Raw genomic sequence first — 26,026 nt, 5'->3', positions numbered from 1 at the left:
AAGCCAAAGCTGCATACTCACAGTAGCACGTCTGCGTCTTTGTCATCCAAATCAAAGTAATCCTGGTAAGAGTCTGTGTTGTCCCAGTTCTCTACAGGCGTCTGTGTATCCAAATCAAAAGTCCTCCTGGTTAGAGTCTCTGTTATCCGAGTTCTTCCATCTTGACTGCATCTTTCGGGAATGTAAACAAAGAAGCGCCTGCTGTGTACTGTTGTGGCTGACTACGTTCGAAAAATACGTCCATTTCGCACCGACAACTTTCTTCTTTGCTTGCTCGGCTTCCTTCTCCATAATGCAATGAACATGATTGAAACAGATTCACGAACACAGATGTCCAGAATACTGTGGAATTATGAAATTAAAACAGAGCTTTTTCGTATCGGCTTCAATGTGGAAGGCATACCCGTGTTCGCCGGGCTACGTCACGCGCATACGTCATCCTCAGAGGCGTTTCGAACCGGAAGTTTAGCGGCAAATTTAAAATGTCACTTTATAAGTTAACCCGGCCGTATTGGCATGTGTTATAATGTTAAGATTTCATCATTGATATATAAACTATCAGACTGCGTGGTCGGTAGTAGTGGGTTTCAGTAGGCCTTTAAGTACTATCTATCTATCTATCTATCTATCTATCTATCTATCTATCTATCTATCTATCTATCTATCTATCTATCTATCTATCTATCTATCTATCTATCTATCCATCTATCCATCTATCCATCTATCCATCTATCCATCTATCCATCTATCCATCCATCCATCCATCCATCCATCCATCCATCCATCCATCCATCCATCACAACATTGCTTTAAGTTTAACTAAGTTCATTAATCGCATACATGTACCAGTAAATATGCAGCTTAGGTAACTAAGTAAAAAGTAAATAAGCAATTTAACTGAGTGTCTAAACATAAACATATCATATCGTTGTATCGTGATAATGACACAATTTTGCTGTGTCCCGCAAATTTGACAGCGACACGCGAACAATTGCGTCATTGCACTTTAGGGTCCTCGCTAGCGAGCGAGCAGCTAACATTCAACAGCAATTCTCACCTTCTATAGCGGCACATAAATTACATTTATCAGAAATATCATTGTCACTGGAGGATGAGGAATAGATAAACATGCTTAAGTACACACCATAGGATACAATAAGCTATGTTAACTGCTAAACTAGAGCTCTTGAATGTAAACAAAGGTAGGCGGATTGATACAAATATCAAGTACAAAATCGGGTCAACCTTTTTTTTAATTTTATTTCCAAAAAATAGTTTACGCACAAGTACTTGGACACAGGTAGAATTCAAGGGCATGAACCAAAGGATATAAAACATAGCCAATAGTGGGGAATAATTTAAATATTTCATTGATATTGTTACACTGCCACACTTTTTTTGGTCTGATTATAATTGTGAAAACATATTCAACTATTAAATGATCCTAAAAAGTTGTGTCAACATTTTTAACAGCCTTTGTTACCCATTTTATAAATGGTTTTATTATTTACATGCCAAATAATACATATGTGACATATATTGTTATCGCAGGAAGCTGCAATATATATATATATGTATATTTAAATTATATTTTTATAATTATATATTTATATATATATATATCATAAAATTAATTTTAGACAATATCGCCCATCCCTAAACACTATCAAATATAATATAAATGTTTTATACATATGTATTAATATTACTTTCTTAGTAGGTGGCAAGGCACTTGCCATCTTGGAGTTAATGTTGTTAAAATAGTTGTATTAAAAAACTAAATGTGGATATGATTTTTTATTTTTTATTTTGGCAAATTGCCCATTTTGCCCTGTTTGAAAATGTTCACAAATAAGGTCGTAATTATTGTGCAAATGTACATATGTGTTTCCTTTCACTCAGTGATTGAAGTAATGAAGTATATAAGAATGCTGATGGACTGTGAAAAGAGCAATACTGAAACTGGAGGCACACCTAAACCACAGGTCTATTCACACGTTGAAGTAGTTCTGCAGTTACACAAGCAACAACAAAGGGGGAAAAAACATCCAAATCATGCTGAAAGTGTTTTTCTCCCCCACTTACCACAAAGAAAAAAGTACGGTTTAGCATCTCTTGCTTCGACTTTATCAGAAACAGCAGCACTACAACATCATCACTAACATGATTTGAGAGACTGATGCGGGGGAAATATAAGGACAGTAAGATCCAGCCGTGGGGTATTAGTCTCACTCATTGTCTGTGTCAGTAGCCGGCGTGTCTGCGGCGGTGGTGACGATGATCCGGGACCACTCCGGTTTCATTGCCAAAGACAGATGTCAGCGAGAATGGCCTCGGTTCTTCAGCAGGGCAGCTACAAGGTAGCAGCGGCCGCTAGCCTAAGAATAAAACTTACTGCTTCAGCATGACTGTATTTAAAGTTAAAGTTAAAGTACCAATGATTGTCACACACACACTAGGTGTGGCGAAATTATTCTCTGCATTTGACCCATCACCCTTGATCACCCCATGGGAGGTGAGGGGAGCAGTGAGTAGCAGCGGGGGCTGCGCCCGGGAATCATTTTTGGTGATTTAACCCCCAATTCTAACCTTTGATGCTGAGTGCCAAGCAGAGAGGTAATGGGTCCCATTTGTTTATAGTCTTTGGTATGACTCGGCCGGGGTTTGAACTCACGACCTACCGATCTCAGGGCGGACACTCTAACCACAAGGCCACTGAGCAGGTCACTTTTATCTTGAGTCCTATACATAGGGCCGGGTATCATGGCCAATTCCCTAAAACGATTCATAAGGTTCTTTAGTGATTAATCTCGAATAGATTCAATTTGATGGGATCTACACTTAAATATTTTTCTCATCACAATGAAGAACTTTGGACAGTTTAAACATGCTTGTGTCTCAAAAGTAAATTTTTTTAATAAATAAAAAAAATGACAGTGTAACTGCATTTCAATATTTCATTACTAGAAATCGCATTAAGATATTGTTTCTTCAAGCGCAAAGGTAATAACAGTAAACATGTAAGAAATTCTATATAAATATATATATTTATATATATTTATTTATTTTATATATATATTTATATATTATTTATATATATTTATTTATTTATATATGCACCTTATTGCTTTTTAATCCTGCTCTACCATGAGCTTATGTAATGAAATTTCGTTCTTATCTGTGCTGTAAAGTTCAAATTTGAATGACAATAAAAAGGAAGTCTAAGTCTAATTCTTCTGGGACTCTTATTTTGTCGGACAGGATGTAACGCAGGCTGGAAGTGTGCGCTTGGTTTATCTAGCGCACTTGACGACAGTGCTGATGAAGATGTAAACAAGAAATATCTCATGAGTACAGCTGCCACCTTTCTTGAGTAATGATCTTATCAAACTTTGTTGCAAATATAATCAATAATACTGTATTTTACAGACTGTAAGAAGCTACTTTGTTCCCAAACTTTGAACCCTGCGGCTTACACAAAGATGCGGCTAATCTATGGATTTTTATTCGCTAACGGCTAAATTATGGAGTGAATTAAGCAAATAAATCAAACAGTGTTTGAAAATGATCCACTTCAAGGAACTGTTTAAACTCAAAATGTTTATAAAGTACAAGGAAGAAGAATCCTGATAAATATCTTGAACCTTATTATAAAGGGAGAAAATCTTCATCTCATAAGGCATGAATAAAGACATCAATTACTTTTCTGTTTTGTTTGATCAGCCGTTTTACTGCCATGTTACAGGCACCGTTTGTTTGTTTTACTGCCATGTTACATGCACCGTTTGCAAACAGTTTGGGTATGTAAATAAACATTTACAAAATATTTCTATGTAAATACCTCGTTTCACAACGTACTAGTATACATCTGTGGTTTATAGTCCAGTATGGCTAATTTATGAAAAGATAGTAGTCCACTTCGAGGACAAGCCGCTTGAAGCTGGCAAGCCAGTTTGGCTGGGCCATGTGTACGTTAGTAAACCTCACTCCCTGACAACCTCAAGAGCAGTGCTGGCTATGGGGTTGGTAGCTCGGTAGTTAGCACGCTCGTCTCATGCCGGCGACCCGGGTTTGAGTCCCGGACGGAACAGTAAAAGCAGAGACTGAACCAGGCGGCGTATACTAGGAAGTCACTCACTTTCTTTTGTTTTGCCCCGGACGGCTCGTTGTCAACAACTAAAGTTAGCATGGTCACAGCGACACTGCTGTGGGCTACTGGGGCGGGGTACTCCATATGAATTAATATTGCAAAATCTGAAAGATAACGATGAATTGGGCACGCAAGTTTGAATTACTGAATGATCTTGTATTATGCTGAAAAATGCTACAGTTCTCCTCCTTAGATTTCCACTGACCGCCTTGGAACGGTCCATGGTTCTGATAAGTTGATCCAGTTAGTGCTGTCAAACAAACCCTTTGATAGAAACTGACAGTTGTAGGTAGATACAAAAAATAAGTTTTAGCTAAAAGACACCTTGAGTACCATTTGTTTATAGGATTGAGGTGACTCCATGTCTATAGCTCGGTTGGTATAGCTCGGTCGGTAGAGTGGCTGTGCCAGCAACTTGAGGGTTAAGTTAAAGTTAAAGTACCAATGATTGTCACACACACACTAGGTGTGGTGAAATTTGTGCTCTGCATTTGACCCATCCCCTTGGTCACCCCCTGGGAGGTGAGGGGAGCAGTGGACAGCAGCGGTGCCGCGCCCGGGAATCATTTTTGGTGATTTAACCCCCAATTCCAACCATTAAAGCTGAGTGCCAAGCAGGAAGGTAATGGGTCCCATTTTTATAGTCTTTGGTATGACTCGGCCGGGGTTTGAACTCACAATCTACCGACCTCAAGGCGGACACTCTAACCACTAGGCCACTGAGTAGGTTCCAGGTTCGATCCCCGCTTCTGCCATCCTCGTCACTGCCGTTGTGTCCTTGGGCAAGACACGTTACCCACCTGCTCCCACTGCCACCCACACTGGTTTCAATGTAACTTAGATATTGGGTTTCACTATGTAAAAGTGCTTTGAGTCACTAGAGAAAAGCGCTATATAAATATAATTCACTTCACTATACTTGAGCCTGGTTGTGTATGTACTTTGAGCCAAATTGCGCACCCAATTTTAGTTTAAAAAAATCCTTGAAGTACAATGATTTCATCCTGGAAAAAGAACGGTAGAAATAAATGATGTGTATGTAAACTACTGTCCTGCGTTAGGACCGGTTCAAGTGTCGCCCTTCTCTTTGCTGAAAATCTAAACAGCTGTCCGAACAAGCAGCTCTCTTAAAACCAGACTACCGCCCTCAACCGGCACTCCATCACCCCGCGGTGCTGAATGGACCCCCTTCATGTCGCTGGAGGTTTATGATCCCAGGGGTCCTGATAGGATCTCCATCAAAGGCTGTCTCAGCTAGCACCTCTGGTCGGCTGTGGCCTTTTAAAAGGCCAATTGTCCTGTTAGCTTGAAGTCAGGGCATCTCTGATATACTCACGTGGGATATTCAAAAACACCTCAGTAGTGGATCTAGAGTGTCTTGACCCTCACCTGAACCCACAAGGCTCCCTACTTCCCACAGGAAGTGGCAACTTAGCCACAGGAAATTGACTCTTATACACTCCAACATACACCAGCGTAGAGAATCAAAGATGGCCTGTTTGCATCGCTTCCTCTTTCCCTCCCCACCCACCCACAGACCCTCACTGAATAAACTGCAGGGCTAATTATAGCTAGAAAAAGCACATTGTCCCTTTGTGTTGCACGGTTGGGTCGCATGCGACGCTTGTATCATTGCATCACTGAGAGCGGAGGCCGGGCAGTCGGCGGCTTTATGAATGAAGCGAGTCTCCACCGGAGGCTCTGGGAGATGGCGCTGGTCCCGCAGTGATGTCATAGCACTGAGAGGGAGCCTTGTGAGACCTCCCGTTCATGGGATCGTCTTACAGACAGACCGGTGACTCATCCTTCCAGCCGTACTTACTGTAGCACCCACCTAGCCGGGATGCTCCCTGTCCCGCTCTTGTCGACCCAAAGCTTGCAAGGATTTCATTTTCCACGCCTAACTGATTCTGCTGCACAGGCTAGTCCAGTTCACGTGTTTGTTTTTCAGTTTTAGCGTCTTTAATAGAGCTGAAATGTTACTTCAATGGGAAGGCTGGTGCAGCATCCCAGTGGGAGCTCATCACGCTGTCAGCAGCCTGCCCATTACTCATAATATAGCACTATGGGTGTGGCTGATCAATACCTTTTTGCTGCGCATCCAGTCTAAACTACCGACTCATTTCTCAGAATAGCAGCCGTAAAAAAAAAACTCGAGACCATTCTTTTATTTTGACGGTCGAATGTGGAAGCCACTCCCATGTAATGTTAGCTAAGTGGACGGTGCTCATTTTGTCCACGCTTTAATGCGGAAAAGCAAGAAGGTGCGGATGCTCAAACCGGCGGCACATACTGACCATTGTGTTTCTAATGGGCCTCGCAGGCAGTGAAATCCTATCAGGGCGTCATTTACCAGATACAGTCTCGCATGATGCTAGCTCTTTCCCTCTTCCCACTAATGGATGCACATTAGGTCTGCGCAGATAACTTTCATATGGCTCATTCGCAGAGATGATGGCGCTGCTACCATTAGTCTTTCCGCACTCGTCTGTTGGTCAATTTGTAGAAGATTAACAAATCAATGGAGACAATTTGAAATTAAAGTGATTTTTGTTGTTGTTGTAAGTAATTGCAACACTTTCATCAGAGTCCTACAACCTTCTGTTGAACTATCTGCATGTATTTCTCACGGGTGTAAATAACATAGGGGTTGTGTTTACAATACATGCTAACTTACATGTGACACAGATGTTTTAGAATCATTAGAGGAAAGGTCAGTGCCCCTGCAAAGATGTTTGGCCATGTTTTGTTTTTTTTAACCAACCTTGCTCAAATATGTGCTTGTAAGACCATTAAAGGTTTGGAGTAAATTGGTGGGTGATTCGGCTGCATGTTTAGACCGGTATTTACCATTTTCCATGAGGCAGCACAGAAATTAATCATCATTTAGTTGAATTGAAAAAATAGGGGGTGTGCCTTGCTTTTCCCACAAAGTCAGCTGGGATAAGCGCAGACTTAATTGTTACCCTGAACACATTCCTCCGTGGCCCCGAGCGGAATCACAGTGGAACTTCGATTCACAAACTTAATTGGTTTTTGAACAGGGTTCGCAAATAGAAAAGTTTGTACTGTATTTTCGGGACTATAAGCCGCTACTTTTTTCCCAAGCTTTGAACCCTGCGGCCCATACAAAGGTAAGGCTAATCTATTGATTTTTCGTCGCTAATGACCATAATGTTTTGTATGAAACAAACTTATATAGTAGAAACACCAACAGGAAGAAAAGGTTTGTTATTGTTTTTGCTATGGCGCCATCTTGCTCGCTGCAGGTGCCCGAGTTAAACATCTACAGTGTCCTTCTCTTCCGTGCCTTGAACCGGAAGTATAAGGGCTGTTCCATCTACTAGTTGTCAATGTTTCTTCATTCCAAGCAACGTTTGTAAGTTTTACAATATAACTACAACAAATCATTCTTACTAAACCATCACATGCTTGATAATAGTGTACTCATGTATATTTGTACGTGTTATTGTAAATGTAATCAAGTTAGCGCTGTTATGATTAAATAATATGCTAACAGGTTAACAAGTGGCTGTTATTATTATTAACATACAATGGCATTATTTTTGTATTGTTTCAGTTTCACACATTCCACAGTAAATTCACCCAAACGTCAACAGCGAGTTAATGAGTTTATTTAGCTGATAGGAGAGCTAGCTTTCGCAGCTAGCAGGTCCATGACGATGACTTTTCTGTTTTGTTTGATCAGCCATTTCACTTCCGTGTTACAAGCACTGTTTGGTAACAATTAAGGTACAGTATTTTTCGGAATATAAGTCGCACCTGCCGAAAATGTATAGTAAAGAAGGAAAAAAACATATATAAGTCGCACTGGAGTATAAGTCGCATTTTTTGGGGAAATTTATTTGATAAAACCCGACACCAAGAATAGATATTTGAAAGGCAATTTAAACTAAATAAATAAAGAATAGTGAACAACAGGCTGAATAAGTGTACGTTATATGACGCATAAATAACCAACTGAGAACGTGCCTGGTATGTTAACGTAACATATTATGGTAAGAGTCATTCAAATAACTAACATATAGAACATGCTATACGTTTACCAAACAATCTGTCACTCCTAATCGCTAAATCCGATGAAATCTTATACGTCTAGTCTCTTACGTGACTGAGCTAAATAATATTATTTGATATTTTACGGTAATGTGTTAATAATTTCACACATAAGTCGCTCCTGAGTATAAGTCGCACCCCCGGCCAAACTATGAAAAAAACTGTGACTTATAGTCCGAAAAATACGGTATGTAAATAAATATTTACCAAATGTTTCTGTGTAAATGTTTAATTTCACAATGTATACATCTGTGGCTTATTGTCCGGTGCGGCTAATATAGGGAAATAGGGGCGGTATAGTTCGGTTGGTAGAATGGCCGTGCCAGCAACTCGAGGGTTCCAGGTTAGATCCCCGCTTCCGCCCTCCTAGTCACTGCCGTTGTGTCCTTGGTAAAGACACTTTACCCACCTGCTCCCAGTGCCACCCACACTGGTTTAAATGTAACTTAGTTATTGGGTTTCACTATGTAAAAGCTCTTTGAGTCACTAGAGAAAAGCACTATATAAATATAATTCACTTCACTTCACTTCAAATATCTGTTTTTCTTCTAAAATTGAGTGGGTGCGGCTAACATACTGGTGCGCTCTCTAGGCAAAAAAGTACGGCATATTGAAGCAAATTTCAGCATAAGAAGCAATGTTAACATGAATAATGGTTTTATTAAAGATACTTTATTTACCATTGGACTAATGAGGGCTTATCCTCTTTATTTCAATGAAACACAATAAATACTTCCCATTTAACTCTCACCCTTCCTTAGCTCACATTTATTTCAGTGTTTAATGGCAACTCGTATGCACTGTCTAGCTTATAGAGTCTTTGATGCAGGATTTAGGGCTAAAGTGGGTTCAGGACTTCAAATTACAATTTGGGGGTGTCGGGCTGATAAAAGCGACAGTCGGTCCGAATGTGCAGACAAAACCGTGCACAGTCCACCTTAAATCAGCGGCCACATTTGGCCCTGTGGGCTCCACATCAAAGCGCAGACTGTCTGAGCCCCCCTGTCGCATCTGCGACATGTAGATATTTTCAAAAGGAAGCATGTTTTTATTGTGAGCCAGCAAGTTTTATTTAACTCCAAATGGAAAGAGAGGAAAGGAAATGCATGTGTCAGCTTGTATGATCCTGCAAAACCAGTGTTTATTCTATCTTTTTACAGCAAATGATATACTGTGCTGTCTTCCTACGATGGTAGTTAACATTGCTGTTGTTTACCAGTGATATATTGGTGCAAAATAACCTAAGCATATACACAGTGTGGGGAAAAACTACCGCTTTTTTACAGTCAGAGGGAGAGGGACATAGATAAACCAAAAAAAAAGCCAATGGGGAGACCCAAGTATACGCAGACAGACGTCGGTTACACGGGCAAAAGGAGGGACAGCTGCTGGGAATTCCAGACGAGGTCCAGACGTCAGTGAGTGGTCACGACAGGCATGAAGCGTACGCCGCTTAGTGTGCAGGGCTCACAGACAAAACCACCAGAAGATGCATGAACATGTGGCTTTATAGTGCAGCTTGATGGCTTTTTTCCCTCCTTTTTTTTAAATTAAAGAAACAGTACCCCTACAACAACACTTGGACATATAAGTATATACTATGTTCTTAAAATGATCATTTTAGCATGTGGTGCAGTCTAGACTAGCAGACCGCGATCCTACAAGGACATGTTAGCACTAGAGATGTCCGATAATGGCTTTTTTGCCGATATTCCGATACTGTCCAACTCTTAATTACCGATTCCGATATCAACTGATACCGATATATACAGTCGTGGAATTAACACATTATTATGCCTAATTTTGATGTGATGCCCGGCTGGATGCATTAAACAATGTAACAAGGTTTTCCAAAATAAATCAACTCAAGTTATGGAAAAAAATGCCAACATGCCACTGCCATATTTATCATTGAAGTCACAAAGTGCATTATTTTTTTTTAACATGCCTCAAAACAGCAGCTTGGAATTTGGGACGAGGAGGTTGAGGTGGGCGGGGGTAGCGGGTAGCGGGGGGTGTATATTGTAGCGTCCTGGAAGAGTTAGTGCTGCAAAGGGTTCTGGGTATTTGTTGTGTTGTGTTTATGTTGTGTTACGGTGTGGATGTTCTCCCGAAATGTGTTTGTCATTCTTGTTTGGTGTGGGTTCACAGTGTGGCGCATATTTGTAACAGTGTTAAAGTTGTTTGTACGGCCACCCTCAGTGTGACCTGTATGGCTGTTGACCAAGTATGGGTGGCATTCACTTGTGCGTGTGTGTGAAAAGCCGTAGATATTATGTGGGACGGCATGGTGTAGTGGGTAGAGCAACCGTGCCAGAAACCTGAGGGTTGCAGGTTCGCTCCCCGCCTCTTACCATCCAAAAATCGCTGCGGGACACTTCACCCTTGCCCCCGGTGCCGCTCACACCGGTGAAATGAATGATGAATGAAGGTGGTGGTCGGAGGGGCCGTAGGCGCAAATTGCAGCCACGCTTCCGTCAGTCTACCCCAGGGCAGCTGTGGCTACGAAAGTAGCTTACCACCACCAGGTGTGAATGATTGATGGGTTCAGAAAAACATGTAAAGCGACTTTGGGTACTTAGAAAAGCGCTATATAAATCCCAGCTATTATTATTATTATTATTATGTGATTGGACCGGCACACAAAGGCAGTGCCTTTAAGTGTTATTGGTGCTCTGTACTTCTCCCTACATCCGGCGTTTTAAAAAGTCATACATTTTACTTTTTGAAACCGATATCGATAATTTCCGATATTACATTTTAAAGCATGTATCGGCCGATAATAACGGCAGCCCGATATTGTCGGACATCTCTAGTTAGCACTAAAACTAGCTTTATCAAAACTTCACAACATGGCTGATATAAGTTACCGCACTGCAAACATTTACTTTTATGCAAGATTAATGCAAGAATTTAGTCTACAAAAAGCATATAACCACTCCGGTCCATAATAGGTGCAGAGTCAAATAACATTCATGGCTATTTCTTTAACTCCTCAATATGGTTTTAGCTGCATTTAGCGTCCAGCAGCTTTATCTACCTCTCCAGGCGCTTTAAAATGATGCTTGCTCAGTGGCCTTGTGGTTAGAGTGTCCGCCCTGAGATCGGTAGGTCGTGAGTTCAAACCCCTGCCGAGTCATACCAAAGACTATAAAAATGGGACCCATTTGGCATGAGTGCCTGCTTGGCACTCAGCATCAAAGGTTGAAATTGGGGGTTAAATCACCAAAATGATTCCCGAGGGCGGCCACCGCTGCTGCTCACTGCTCCCCTCACCTCCCAGGGGATGAAACAAGGGGATGGGTCAAATGCAGAGGGTAATTTCACCACACTTAGTGTGTGTGTGACTTTCAGTGGTACTTTAACTTTGCGCATGAAACTCATGTTGTTTACAATAAACTTCTCAGCACTAAGCATGTTGACTGGGGTAGTTTGGTCCTTACAATATGTTTGGTTGCCTGTTCATATTAGCTACAAATGAAAACAACAATCTCACAAATTTGGGAAATACCTGCTTTTTAGTGACTTTAGCACTACCACTAATGTGAACACTTCTACATTAAAGTACTGTGGATTACATATGATTGCTTTTACTAGGAATGCAACAATGCAAGAAGCCTCATGTGAACCGATGATGCATCTTCAAAGAACCCGGTCAAGTTAAACGTTAACGCTTATACTCACATCTTATCAGTGGATGTCTGACTGGCGGTACTAATAGAACACAGTGTATCTACGGGCACACTTAAAACAGTCATTGCATTGACTACAGTTCCATGTGGCTATTTGCGAGTCAATGGTCTTTGCCCAGTTAGTTTTGAGCGGTCTGTTCTAGTGGTGGTGCTGGTCTGGGGGTGGGGTCTTCCCCATTGTTTCTTCATCGTGTCCCACACTTCTCTCGTCTTCTCAATCTAATTAGACCCGCGCGAGTCATCAGGCTCTGTTTAAAGGCATCAAAGGGAGTCCTGTTCCCCACTGGGGGTGCCCACTGGCTGTGAGCGGAGAACAGTGAGCCCAGTGTGCGCGACCCAGACCCGCAAGACGGCCCACCTCCCTAGCCTCGATGACATCACCACCTCATCCCCTGACCCCCTGACCCCTCTCAGGGTTTGACCCCGTGCTTGGTGTTGCGACAGTGGGTCCACTGTGTCGGGGGGGCAGCGTGGTAGGAGGGCTGAGGAGGGGTCAGGGTGTCACTGATGGGCACCAGGCGTTGCTGCTCTGTGGTGGAATGTGCTGTAGAAAAATAGCAAATAAAAGTCTGCTGTTCGTTTTCATGGAGACCAGGTGACAGTTATTGCTATACAAGCCTAACATGGCCGATTCAATCTCCAAGGTTTTTTTTCTCGACACGGTTGATTCAGTCTCGACTTGTTCACGGCCTAAAGAAGGAAAACAATTGAGCTACATTCATGCAATATTCCAGGGCTACTTAACTGGCGGCCTGGGTTCAGATCATAACTTGGGAGACAAACATGTTTGCAGAAAATGTCTAACAACACTAAAGTGCTCCTGTTGTACAGTGGAACTTGGACCACCATTGGCAGATCCCTGCATTGACATTTAACCTTGCTAGCAAACAGAGAACACTGGGGTCCAAACTTGCTAATTACATTACTGTCCTTACTTTCTGGCAGTTACAAATGTTTTTTTCATAACGTGTTTTTTGTAACTGAGATGTAGCTTGTTTACTTCAGATGCAGTCAATCCTCATTGTTTAAACGTATTTAGTTATACTAGTGGTGTTCCTCAAGGTTCCATTTTAGGTCTAGTCTAACCTGCTCAGTGGCCTTCCGGTTAGAGTGTCTGCCCTGAGATCGGTAGATTGTGAGTTCAAACCCCGGCCGAGTCACACCAAAGACTATAAAAATGGGACCCATTACCTCCCTGCTTGGCACTCAGAATCAAGGCTTGGAATTGGGGGTTAAATCACCAAAATGATTCCCGAGCGCGGCCACCGCTGCTGTTTACTGCTCCCCTCACCTCCCAGGGGGTGGAATAAGGGAATGGGTCAAATGCAGAGGTTAATTTCACCACACCTAGTGTGTGTGTTTGTTTGTTTGTATTTGTTTTTTTGAAGGACAATGTGCAGTTACATTAAGATGGCTGCACCAGATTTAGCACCATGCTTATTTCCATCTGTAGTCCTTTTATGGTGCATCTAACATCCACAATAAAATTACACAGGATTGAAAATACACAACAATATTAAAATTACATAATGATAAACAATTTAAAATACAAGTACAATTCATATAGAGGGTATGTGAGTTCCAAATCAGTGGACGGTCAAGTTACAGTATTTTAGCAGCTTCATTTAAAGGGCAGAAGTACAGGACTGTCTCAGAAAATTAGAATATTGTGATAAAGTCCTTTATTTTCTGTAATGCAACTAAAAACATAAAATTGTCATACATTCTGGATTCATTACACATTAACTAAAATATTGCAAGTTTTATTGTTTTAATATAGCTGATTATGGCATACAGCTTAAGAAAACTCAAAAATCAAAATTACTGCATCAATGCGGCGTGGCATGGAGGCAATCAGCCTGTGGCATTGCTGCGGTGTTATGGATGCCCAGGATGCTTCAATGGCTGCCTTTAACTCATTTGCATTATTGGGTCTGGTGTCTTTCAGCTTCTTCTTCACAATACCCCAGAAATTCTCTATGGTGTTCAGGTCAGGGGAGTTGGCAGGCCAACACGAGGACAGTAATGCCATAGTCAGTACACCAGTTACTGGTGGTTTTGGCACTGTGGGCAGGTGCCAGATCATGCTGGAAAATGAAATCATCATCTCCATAGAGCTTTTTTTTTAAAATCAAAGTCCACATACAGTGCTGTAGCCATTGGATGATACCCATAAGTTGGACTATCAGTGGTACTTTAACTTTAGTCAACTGGTGGCCTGTGAGTTCGGTTCATAAAAATGTTGAGACTCACATTTTTGTGGCAGATTTGTAAAAACTAGAGTGCTGTTATAGAGATGATCTTTGGCTATCTTTTTTGCAGAACTCTCATGTAACTACGACAATATAAATAGACCACAATCAAAGGTCTACGTGGATATACAAAACAAGACTAGTAGTGAAAGGAGATGTCCTTCCTCCCGGTCCTTAGCTTTCTGCAAAATGTGGCCTCCAAAACAGTTTAAAATAATTATTCTCAGTACAATTAATAACAAACCAGATGCAATGATGAAACTTACCATACATATTCCGATTATTGCATTAATATATGTGGCTGTAGGCAACTTCCTGATGTTGTTGTTACACGATGGCGATGTTATGCATATTACATTTTCTGTACTGTTTTTTTACAGTAAATTTACCAGCTATTTTAATGCTGGCTCAGCTGTTTGCACTTTAGCGCTATTACAACATTTTATGCATTCATGAAGTTTAAAAATGAATAACAATCGTTGCCTACTTCCAATTAACACTCCATCCTCTTTGCGGTTTAGGGAAGTAAACACAAATATTAAAGCATTTATGATGCTTTGTTGTTTTCGTGTGTGTGTCTGTCTTATAGACTGATATCTAATATCGATATCTGTATTTGTGACTTGCAGATCCGGAGTGTGGCGATATCCCCTTGCTAACTCCCGGGAGCAAAGAGATGATGTCCCAAGCTCTGAAGGCCACGTTCAGCGGCTTCACCAAAGAACAGCAGCGGCTGGGCATCCCCAAAGGTACAGTTGTAAATCTTGCTTGTACATTTGTTAGCTACTTTTAGTTTTAATGCGTTGCTTATGCAAAAGATGACCTTCACGTGTTCCAATGTAGACACAGAAGTCGTTAGGTGGCTTCCTAATTGAGGCCAACTGCAGGGCCTGTTGTGTAACAGCAGGACATTGTGTGTTTGTCGTTGTGCAAGCATGTCTCATCTTGCTTGTTTATATCCACGTACGCCTCATTGTTAGAGTCCAACTGATTTGCTGTGAGCAGGTATACCTAAAAGTATCACTTAGACCAGGGATTCTCAAACTGTGGTACGCCAAAGAATCAGTCTTTTATTTTCCTGTATTCAAACACAGTGTTAATGTTCAAACTAATATTAATTATTTGTTAAATCAAACCTATGTCTTGTTTTTAATGAATACTTAGCCCTATTACGCTACTGTATTTTTATTGTTGGTCTTTATGGGGGTACTTGGTGAAAAAAGTCTGGGAACCACTGATTTAGGCGAAAGGATACGTACTAAATAAACGATCACCCCCTCTGATCCTCTGCAGACCCCAGACAGTGGAGCGAAAACCACGTGGCGGCGTGGCTAACATGGACCGTGAACGAGTTCAGCCTGAAGAACGTGGACTTTGACAAATTCTGCATGAACGGCGGGAGCCTGTGCGCCATGGGCAAGGAGCGCTTCCTGGACTTGGCGCCCGACTTTGTGGGCGACATCCTTTGGGAGCATTTGGAAATGCTTCAAAAAGGTTAGACCGCAATGGCATTTGGGGACTTTTTACCGTGAAAAATAGGAAGACATGTTATTGAATGAGAAGGCGGTGCTGTGAGCTCAAACTGTAAATGTTCGAAACCTCCAAGATATGCGATCTTTGCTTGTATTCCTTTCGTCTGCATTTGCTGTAGTAAGAAGAGACGAACAGGAAGGCGCGTGTTCGCTCATGTCATTAATCTTTTACGATGCTGCATGCAGTTATGTGATACATAAAATCAATGTGGAGGTCACTGACGCTCATTCTCTATCTATTTTTCATAAAGAGGATACAAAGCATTACCCCAACAACGGACTGACCTCCAACTTCCAGGAATCCCGTTATACCTCAGACTACTTTGTCAGTAAGTACTTGCTTACAAACATAATATTGTAATATTAGAGGATACATGCTCACAATAGAACAGGACATTTAAACCTTGGGGGTTATAATTCGCTACAGTCAGCAATGCTTGTGCTATTCATTTTCTGCCAAATACACCACACGGTAGCGACGGGTGAAGGATGCCTCAGTGAGTGTGTTGCACACTCACTAGCTGTCTTGACACAACACTGATGCTTTGTTAGTGTTTCATAATGGTCATCTGTTGGAATAAAAAAGTCATTACATTCAACCTGGAAATGAAATTAATATGTGCCAAAAAAAAAAAAAAAAATATATATATATATATATATATATATATATATATACCATATTTTTCGGAGTATAAGTCGCACTGGCCGAAAATGCATAATAAAGAAGGAAAACAACATATATAAGTCGCACTGGAGTATTAGTCACATTTTTTGGGGAAATGTATTTGATAAAACCCAACACCAAGAATAGCCATTTGAAAGGCAATTTAAAATAAATAAAGAATAGTGAACAACAGGCTGAATAAGTGTACGTTATATGACCCATAAATAACTAACTGAGAACGTGCCTGGTATGTTAACGTAAGATATTATGGTAAGAGGCATTCAAATAACTATAACATATAGAACATGCTATACTTTTACCAAACAATCTGTCACTCCTAATCGCTAAATCCCATGAAATCTTATACGTCTAGTCTCTTACATGAATGAGCTAAATAATATTATTTGATATTTTACGGTAATGTGTTAATAATTTCACACATAAGTCGCTCCTGAGTATAAGTCGCACCTTAAAAACTGCAACTTATAGTCAAAAAATACGGTATATATATATATATATATATATATATGTATCTTTGCTAAATATATATATATACAGTGCAGGCCAAAGGTTTGGACACATCTTCTCATTCGATGCGTTTTCTTTATTTTCATGACTATTTACATTGTAGATTGTCACTGAAGGCATCGAAACTATGAATGAACACATGTGGAGTTATGTACTTAACAAAAAAAGGTGAAATAACTGAAAACATGTTTTATATTCTAGTTTCTTCAAAATAGCCACCCTTTGCTCTGATTACTTTTTCGCACTCTTGGCATTCTCTTGATGAGCTTCAAGAGGAAATGGTTTTCACTTCACAGGTGTGCTTGAAGCTCATCAAGAGAATGCCAGGAGTGTGCAAAGCAGTAATTAGAGCAAAGGGTGGCTATTTTGAAGAAACCGGAATATTAAACATGTTTTCAGTTACTTCACCTTTTTTTGTTAAGTACATAACTCCACATGTGTTCATTCATAGTTTTGATGCCTTCAGTGACAATCTACAATGTAAATAGTCATGAAAATAAAGAAAACACATTGAATGAGGAGAAGGTGTGTCCAAACTTTTGGCCTGCACTGTATATTTATTTTTTTGACAAATAGCTGCGCAAAATGGAATATGAAACTCTGGTCAATGAGCCAATAGTGAACAGGAATATTTGTTGGTGCTACAAGATCAAAATTACCCCACGCTTTGGAATGTTTTCCTTTTCTTGAGTTTCGTTTAGAAGGATGATGAAGACGAAAAGCGATGTCAAACGCAGGGCGTTACTCCCCCGACTTCATTTAATACGGGCTGTCACTTGAGAGCCGAAAGAAACAGTTTGGTGTTTCACAGTCAAGCGACACAGCAGCTGTATCAGACGTGTTTTTGTTTCACTTAAAGTGTCACACTGTATCGCTTCAGTATCATTTCACCAATCACTACCACACGGTGGCACCATGTCAAGTTTAAATGATTTGACATTTCCCAACTTCAGGGGACTTCACTGACGTAGCACACATCTTGGTACACACCTTTGATTTGTGATCGACCAAAATGGGCGCGACTTCACAACTAATTAGCCATAAATCTGAGGATATACTGTATGTATTTCATGTATGCTAGTGTTTCTTCCAAAGTATTTGAGGGCAACCCAATATCATTTGGGATGTTCTGATTTTTCACTACAGGCTTGATCTTTTGAATACTACCTGACAATTTCATGAATCCTTTTGGATAGCTACTCTTTGTCAAGCCAAGATGATGGGAGGCCACGTCGGCGCATGTTTGTTCGGCTGCGTCCTAGTGATTCTCCACGCTTGCTTATCAGTGAAAGCTTGGCGTCATCTGCCACAATTGTTTTAGTCTTCACATGAGGGATGGTCATTCTGCTCGCTCACAAAGATTGATCTTGCTCCTCTCTTTCCTGCTCTGCTTTCCCTCCACTGTCTCCAGGCTATGGCGTCGAGCACGCCCAGTGCGTCCCCCCCTCCGAATACTCTGAGCCCAGCTTCATCACCGAGTCCTACCAGACTCTCCACCCCATCAGCTCGGAGGAGTTGCTGACGCTCAAATACGAGAGCGAGTACCCGGCCGTCATCCTGCGGGACACGCCTCTCAACCCCCTGCCGGGAGACTACTTTTCCATCAAGCAGGAGGTGGTGTCCCCTGACAACATGTGTGTGGGACGCCTGAGCAGAGGTGAGGGGCATCAAACACAGAACGAAGTACAGAATAGTCTTTTATTCTGTTTGTATGGTGTGCTGTCGTGTGTCGCTGCATGTTATTGTGCTGATGCCACCAGAAAGAAGTTGGTTGGTTTGTGGTCACAGCAGATCTACCTCCCACACTCTATTTGAGGTGGAGGCAAGAGAAACTTTTTTTTGTTAGTTTTTCTGTGCACACCACTACTTGTGTTTGTTGCCTCTAATTATATTTATATTTTTTAGCTGAATTTAACAATTAGGAATTATGACATCATATGGAAAAATCCCATGACATAAAAAAATGGCTCTGATCTTTTTTTTTTAAACGCGCTCCAATGAGGTCAGATTACGCGTACTGTGCTGTAAGTGGGTTAGGGCGAGCAAATCAAGCGCTCATTTTCCGCTACCTGTGCCGTGCTGTAAACGGACTATCGTAAACGAACATGGCATCGATCGTGTGGGACTTTTTCCACTGACTTCTCACGTGCAATGTGGACAGTATATAACATCTAACTGGAACATATCAAACCTTATCAGTTTACTGAAACGGCAGCATCGCTACAACACATTTTTTAAATCCTGCGCTGCCGTAGAAGCTGCCACGAAGATAGGTGTGCGCAAACTACAGTTCAATCTAAAAATTTAAAAAAGCTATGAATAAGTTATTAGTTTGTAATTAAGAAGCAGTAAGTTATCTGTATCACATCGGATTAATAAAAACAAAAAAAAGTGTATTACTCAATATATACATGTGTTCATATAGAATTTGTATTTATTTATTTTAATTTGAAAATATTGTATATGATGTTTTTTTTTGGATCATTTATACAATATATTATAAAAGTAAAAAGGGGGTGGGAGGGAATCTTGTATTTTACTATTTTATGAACAAAACAAAAAAAAATTCCCAAAAATAAAAACATAACGTTTTTGCAGCGTGAAGATCTAGATTTGTTCCCCCCATTTTTGTAAATATTGAGAGGACATGTTTAGATTGTCTAAATGAGGAAAAAAAGAAGCTATAAATAAGTATTAAGAATCAGTAAGTTATCTGTATCATATCGGATTGAAGAAAAAAAAAAGCTATTAAAAATAAGTGCATTACTAAATATATACAAATGTGTTCATAAAACATATTTTAATTAAAAAACATAGTCTTTATTATCTATATTACATTCATAAATGTATCATACAATACCTACATAAAAAAGGGGGTGGAAGGGAATCTTGTATTTTACTATTTTCATGAATCGAAACAAAACAAAATCCTAAAAATAAAAACATTACAATTTTGCAGTATATTTGTACTCCCCATTTTTGTGAACATTTAGAGGGCATGTTTAAATAGTCTTATGGTAAGTAAATGGTAAATGGATTGCCCCCAAATAATTACATAGCTTTAATTGGTCATTAAACATTGGCCTTGTTTTTGTCCACTACCTCTCCCATTTGAGGTAGTGGAAAAAAAAAAAAAGTCTCATTTTTTTGGTTAGCATTTTCATAGTTTTTCAGGCTTCCCATGTACTGTCCAATTAGCAGTGATGCCAACATCCACCACACATTCTCTCCCTCCACAGATGAATATTATGTGTACTTTACAAACATTTCTTCAGTGTCGCACACCAGTTCCATTCAAATTCTCAGCCCTGCTCTGTGCTCTTGTGGGAAAGTATTTGTTTGTGGTCACGACTGATATCCCACATATGGCTCTGATTTGGGGGTTGTCTGAAGATCTGAGCATCAATGGAGGTGCTGCATTAACCGTCATTTGTTAATGTCTGGCCAATGAAAGACCCTTATCTTTGCCGTGGCTAAAAATAGCCAGTGTGATTTTCTCACTGAGAATCCAGTCCAATTGGTTGTTCAAGTGAAAAGACCAACTGTAGGATTGTAGTAACAACTGTAGGATTGTAGAAACAACTGTAGGATTGTAGAAACAACTGTAGGATTGTAGAAACAACTGTAGGATTGTAGAAACAACTGTAGTATTGTAGAAACAACTGTAGGATTGTAGAAGCAACTCTAAGATTGTAGAAACAACTGTAGGATTGTAGAAACAACTGTAGGATTGTAGAAACAACTGTAGGATTGTAGGGGACGGTTTAGTAAGTATGAATAGTTTGTTATATTGTAAAACTTCCAAACGTTGCTTGGAGTGATACATGAAGAATCCATACAAGGAGAAACGCTATGGATGGCTAGAAGACCAAACGGCAATTGTACTTTTGGTCATAGCTCAGTACAAACCAGGGGTGGGCAAACTTTTTGGCTCAGGGGCCGCATTGGCTTTTGAAATTTGACAGACGGGCCGAGCGAGCACATGATGCATTTCAAAGCATATCATATCTGTTGCAACTAAGAGTAGGCTTCTCAAACATGGGGTATTTTAATAATAATACATCTATTTTCAACAATATCATAGCAGAACATCAAAGACACATAACAAATGGTATTAAAGGGTTAACTGTAGTTAATCCTTCTTTTAGTGGGAGCAGTGTTGCTAATTACCCTTTTTTGCCAGTGGGTCAAAGTTTGGTATCAGTTTTGTTGTGGTAATTCTCAAAACTGATCTTTGGTCAATTCTAATATTTGGCGGGCCGGATTAAAGGGACCAATGGACCTCAGGCCGTAGTTTGCTCACTCTTGGTCTAAACAGAAGGGCAATGCAGCACCTGCAGTGAGCGAACTCGTCCAAAAGCTGGCACCATATTCAATCTCTTTGCTTCTTTAAAAAAATAATGTATATATATATTTTAATAATGGCCATCAGTGTGGTGTTCGGGTCTGTGGGACCCGTTTTCATTTTTTATTAAAATAAAAATTATACAATTAATTAATTTTTAAAACTGAGACTGACTGACTTTGGCTCATTTTCTGTGAAGAACAAATATCAGAATACATATTTAATGACCACACACCATACACCCCCCCTACACATTTCTATTACATATAAGATGTCTGGGTCCACTGGACCCGGGGCTAATAGAAGTGTGGAAATTGATGTTCTGTGTACCACACACACACACACGCACAGCAGGCCTAGACAGGAGGAGGACAGAGTGTAGGTACATAGAACATCAGAGGGTCAAATGTGCGAGAAAATGAGAGCAAACAGTGTTGACAAACAATGTTGCAACCTTTGCAAACACTTTTATGTTAAAATACTGAACAGATGTTTATTGGGATAAGGTAAACATCTGTTCAGTATTTTAACATAAAAGTGTTTGATTGTGAGGCATTAAAAGCCACAAAATGCAAGAGGTCTATCATACCCACAAACACTGGCTGAGTAACAACATAATGAACATTACACAAGGGTTAATTAGCCACACCATTTTATAAGCCACTGTCTTTAAAATGTAGGAAAAGAGTAGTTGCTTATAGTCTGGAATTAACGGTAGCTTTGCTTAGCATGTGTATTTGGGACATTTGACTACATTGATTTAAGTTTTGGGAAAATTAAACACCAACGGGATAATCTATCAATGAAAGTTTCGGACTCCTATTTCCATGCCAGTGATCCTTAAAGAAAACGCCAGGTTTTAATTCCTCCCTGTCATTTTCACGCAGGTAAACTCGGGGGCCAGGATTCTTTCGAGAGCATCGAGAGCTTTGAGAGCTGCGACCGGCTGACGCAGTCGTGGAGCAGCCAGTCGTCGTTCAGCAGCCTCCAGCGAGTACCGTCGTACGACAGCTTCGACTCGGAGGACTACCCCACGGCGCTGCACGGCCACAAGCCCAAGGGCACCTTTAAGGACTACGTGAGGGAGCGCTCGGACCTCAGCAAGGACAAACCCGTCATCCCCGCAGCGGCGCTGGCGGGATACACAGGTGAGATGTTTAAAGATAACAATTAACTGTTGGACTTCACACTTAACAATCCCCCTAAAACAAGGCAAGCATAATCCTTCAAAAGTATGATGAGAACATCACATTGTGACAACTCTATTCTGGTAAAAGTACAACTTTTTTTCTATATTTATTCTTGTAAAATTACAAGACTTTTGTTTCATTATTCATTCATTAAAGTACCTTTTTTATCGTCTTACTCTTGTAAATCTGCAACTTTTAAAATCAATATTACAAGACTTTTTGCGCAATATTATACCTTTTTTCTAGGGCAGGGTTTTTCAACCTTTTTTGAGCCAAGGCACATTTTTTTCATTGAAAAAATGCGGAGGCACACCACCAGCAGAAAGCATAAAAAAATTAAACTTAGCAGCCGATATTGACAATTAAAAAGTCGTTCTCGCAATTGTTGGATATGACTTTAAACCATAACCAAGCATTATAATTGAGCTCTTGTCTCAAAGTAGCTGTACTGTCACCACCTGTCACATCACGCCGTGACTTATTTGGAGTTTTTTTGCTGTTTTCCTGTGTAGTGTTTTAGTTCTTGTCTTGCGCTCCTATTTTGGTGGCTTTTCCTCTTTGGTTGGTATTTTCCTGTAGCAGTTTCATGTCTTCCTTGAAAGCTATTCCCCGCATCTACTTTGTTTTAGCAATCAAGACTATTCTGTTGTGCGGACGCTATCCTTCTTTATGTGGACATTGTTGATTGTCATGTCATGTTCGGATGTACTTTGTGGACGCCGTCTGCTCCACACGCTGTAAGTCTTTGCTGTCGTCCAGCATTCCATTTTTGTTTACTTTGTAGCCAGTTTAGTTTTAGTTTCGTTCTGCATAGCCATCCCTAAGCTTCAATACCTTTTCTTAGGGGCACTCTCCTTTTGTTTATTTTTTGTTTTAGCATTAGATACCTTTTTACTTGCACGCTGCCTCCCGCTGTCGTCTGCATATTGTGATCACAACAAACCATGTTCCTGACATCTACAAAGCAATTAGCTACCTGCTGCCCCCTACTAGAGTATTACACAGTTACTCTGCCGAGCTCTAGACAGCACAGACACTCAACAACGGCTTATTATTTGCGGATTATGATTACCGGTTTGCAAAAAAATATTTTTAACCCAACTAGGTGAAATTACATAATCTCCCACGGCACACCAGACTGTATCTCACGGCACAGTGGTTGAAAAACACTGTTCTAGGGTTGTGCGATATATTTACAATGTAAATGATATATATTTGCCTGACGGTAGAGCTTTTAATGGGGATAATGCATGTTGATGACACATTCTTGCTGTTTGCCGCAAATCTGACAGTGGAAGTCAGATGGCCACGTCCTACGATGCTACTGCTAAGCTACAGCTCTTGAATGTAAATAGAGGTGGATAGTGGAATCGTTCCCACAGTGTTCAATTCAAGAACTCCTTCATTCTGCACTCCATCCAGCTGTATAATCACTCACCGTACAGCAATAGATATCCATTACCTACCTCTCTTTGTTTATAATGTATATTCTCTGCTGGATCTACTCTCTATTTTATGCTTCCCTTTTTTGCTGCAGCTGTTACATATACTGTAATATTGTACATGGTAATTGGGATTTTTTATATATTGTATATATTATATACAAATATAATATAATATATCAGTATATATTATATGTAAATATTGCACATGTTATATTTAGGGATGTCCGATAATGGCTTTTTGCCGATATCCGATATTCCGATATTGTCCAACTCTTTAATTACCGATACCGATATCAACCGATACCGATATATACAGTCGTGGAATTAACACATTATTATGCCTAATTTGGACAACCAGGTATGGTGAAGATAAGGTCCTTTTTAAAAAAATAAAATAAAATAAGATAAATAAATTAAAAACATTTTCTTGAATAAAAAAAAAGTAAAACAATATAAAAACATTTACATAGAAACTAGTAATTAATGAAAATGAGTAAAATTAACTGTTAAAGGTTAGTACTATTAGTGGACCAGCAGCACGCACAATCATGTGTATCCCTTGCAGACTGTATTGATATATATTGATATATAATGTAGGAACCAGAATATTAATAACAGAAAGAAACAACCCTTTTGTGTGAATGAGTGTAAATGGGGGAGGGAGGTTTTTTGGGTTGGTGCACTAATTAAGTGTATCTTGGGTTTTTATGTTGATTTAATTAAAAAAACAACAACAAAAAAATTATACCGATAATAAAAAAGATACCGATAATTTCCGATATTACATTTTAAAGCATTTATCGGCCGATCTCTAGTTATATTGCATGTAAATATTACATATATGTTATATTGCTACTCTGGTACATTTTTAGTCTACTTTATACCTTTTGTTTTCGCCTTATTTTTGTGCCCTTGTGTGCACTATCCTTTTCATCTTTTGTAACTGAGCTACCGTGTGGAACAATTCCTTTGTGGATTAATAAAGTTTGTCTAAGTCTATAGATCGATACAAATGTAGACAGTAACCATATCAAGTATAGTATCAGTATATGGTCGATTTTTCAGTAATTAGATCAATATTTTGTGTTATTGTTTGCAAACTCAAGAAATAAGTTCCTTGCTTTAACGGCAAAAAACTAATGATTTAAATCAGCGCCAATAAAAAGTTTTGTTTATGTTTAGTTATGTTGCATAAAATATTGTATTTAAAAAAAGGAAATTATATAAATATTTAATTAATATTGTTACACTGCTATAGTGTTTTTTTTTTTTAATAACAATTGTGATCAATAATTTAATCATTCAATGATGTTGAACATTTCAAGTATCAGTATTGGTATGGCCAGTACTGCCTCTGTAATACTTGGTATTGGATACATACCCAAAACTAAAGTAAAGTAGCCAAAGAACAGAAGTGTACATAGAACCATGTTACAAAGGAAAGTAATGAGAGATTAACAGTTAATTCGTAAAGAGATTAATAATAGTTTTGACAAAATAATCCTGCTGGAAATGACACAAAATGTTACTGCATACGTCAGCCAGGTAACCTATTTTGAAATGGGTTTATTGTCATTTATATGCCAAATAATACATTGTGATGTATCTTGTTATTGCAGGAGGCTGTAATACAGTATATATCACAACATACATTTGAGGCCATATTGTATATATATATATATATATATATATATATATTTATATATATATATATATATATATATATATATATATATGTATGTATGTACCTGTATGTATGTATGTGTGGGAAAAAATCACAAGACTATTTCATCTCTACAGGCCTGTTTCATGAGGGTTTCCTCAATCATCAGGAGATTTGATTGAGGAAACCCTCATGAAACAGGCCTGTAGAAATGAAATAGTCTTGTGATTTTTTCCCACACATACATATTACGCTCTACCACGGTATCGAGCACTATTTTATTTTATTTTATTTTATTTTTGGATAATCTAATTAAGACATATATATATATATATATATATATATATATATATATATATATATATATATATATATATATATATATATATATATATATATATATATATATATATATATATATATATATATATATATATATAAAAAAAGTATGTATATATATATAGTATTATGATTTTTATTGTTAAAAA

At 39.3% G+C, this 26,026-nt stretch overlaps 1 protein-coding gene across 1 annotated transcript in view; it reads left to right on the top strand.

The window, feature by feature from the left end:
* Positions 1-26,026, top strand: part of ets1 (v-ets avian erythroblastosis virus E26 oncogene homolog 1) — a 135,698-nt gene that overhangs the window by 96,333 nt on the left and 13,339 nt on the right. The window contains exons 4-8 of the mRNA XM_062060505.1: positions 14,801-14,920; positions 15,465-15,665; positions 15,955-16,032; positions 18,307-18,552; positions 22,128-22,391. Coding sequence (XP_061916489.1) covers positions 14,801-14,920; positions 15,465-15,665; positions 15,955-16,032; positions 18,307-18,552; positions 22,128-22,391 — 909 coding nt within the window. The remainder of the gene's footprint in view (positions 1-14,800; positions 14,921-15,464; positions 15,666-15,954; positions 16,033-18,306; positions 18,553-22,127; positions 22,392-26,026) is intronic.

The sequence above is a fragment of the Entelurus aequoreus genome, linkage group LG10, assembly GCF_033978785.1.
Source record: "Entelurus aequoreus isolate RoL-2023_Sb linkage group LG10, RoL_Eaeq_v1.1, whole genome shotgun sequence".
Classification (NCBI taxonomy): domain Eukaryota; kingdom Metazoa; phylum Chordata; class Actinopteri; order Syngnathiformes; family Syngnathidae; genus Entelurus; species Entelurus aequoreus.
This window is presented reverse-complemented; position numbering and strand designations above follow the sequence as displayed.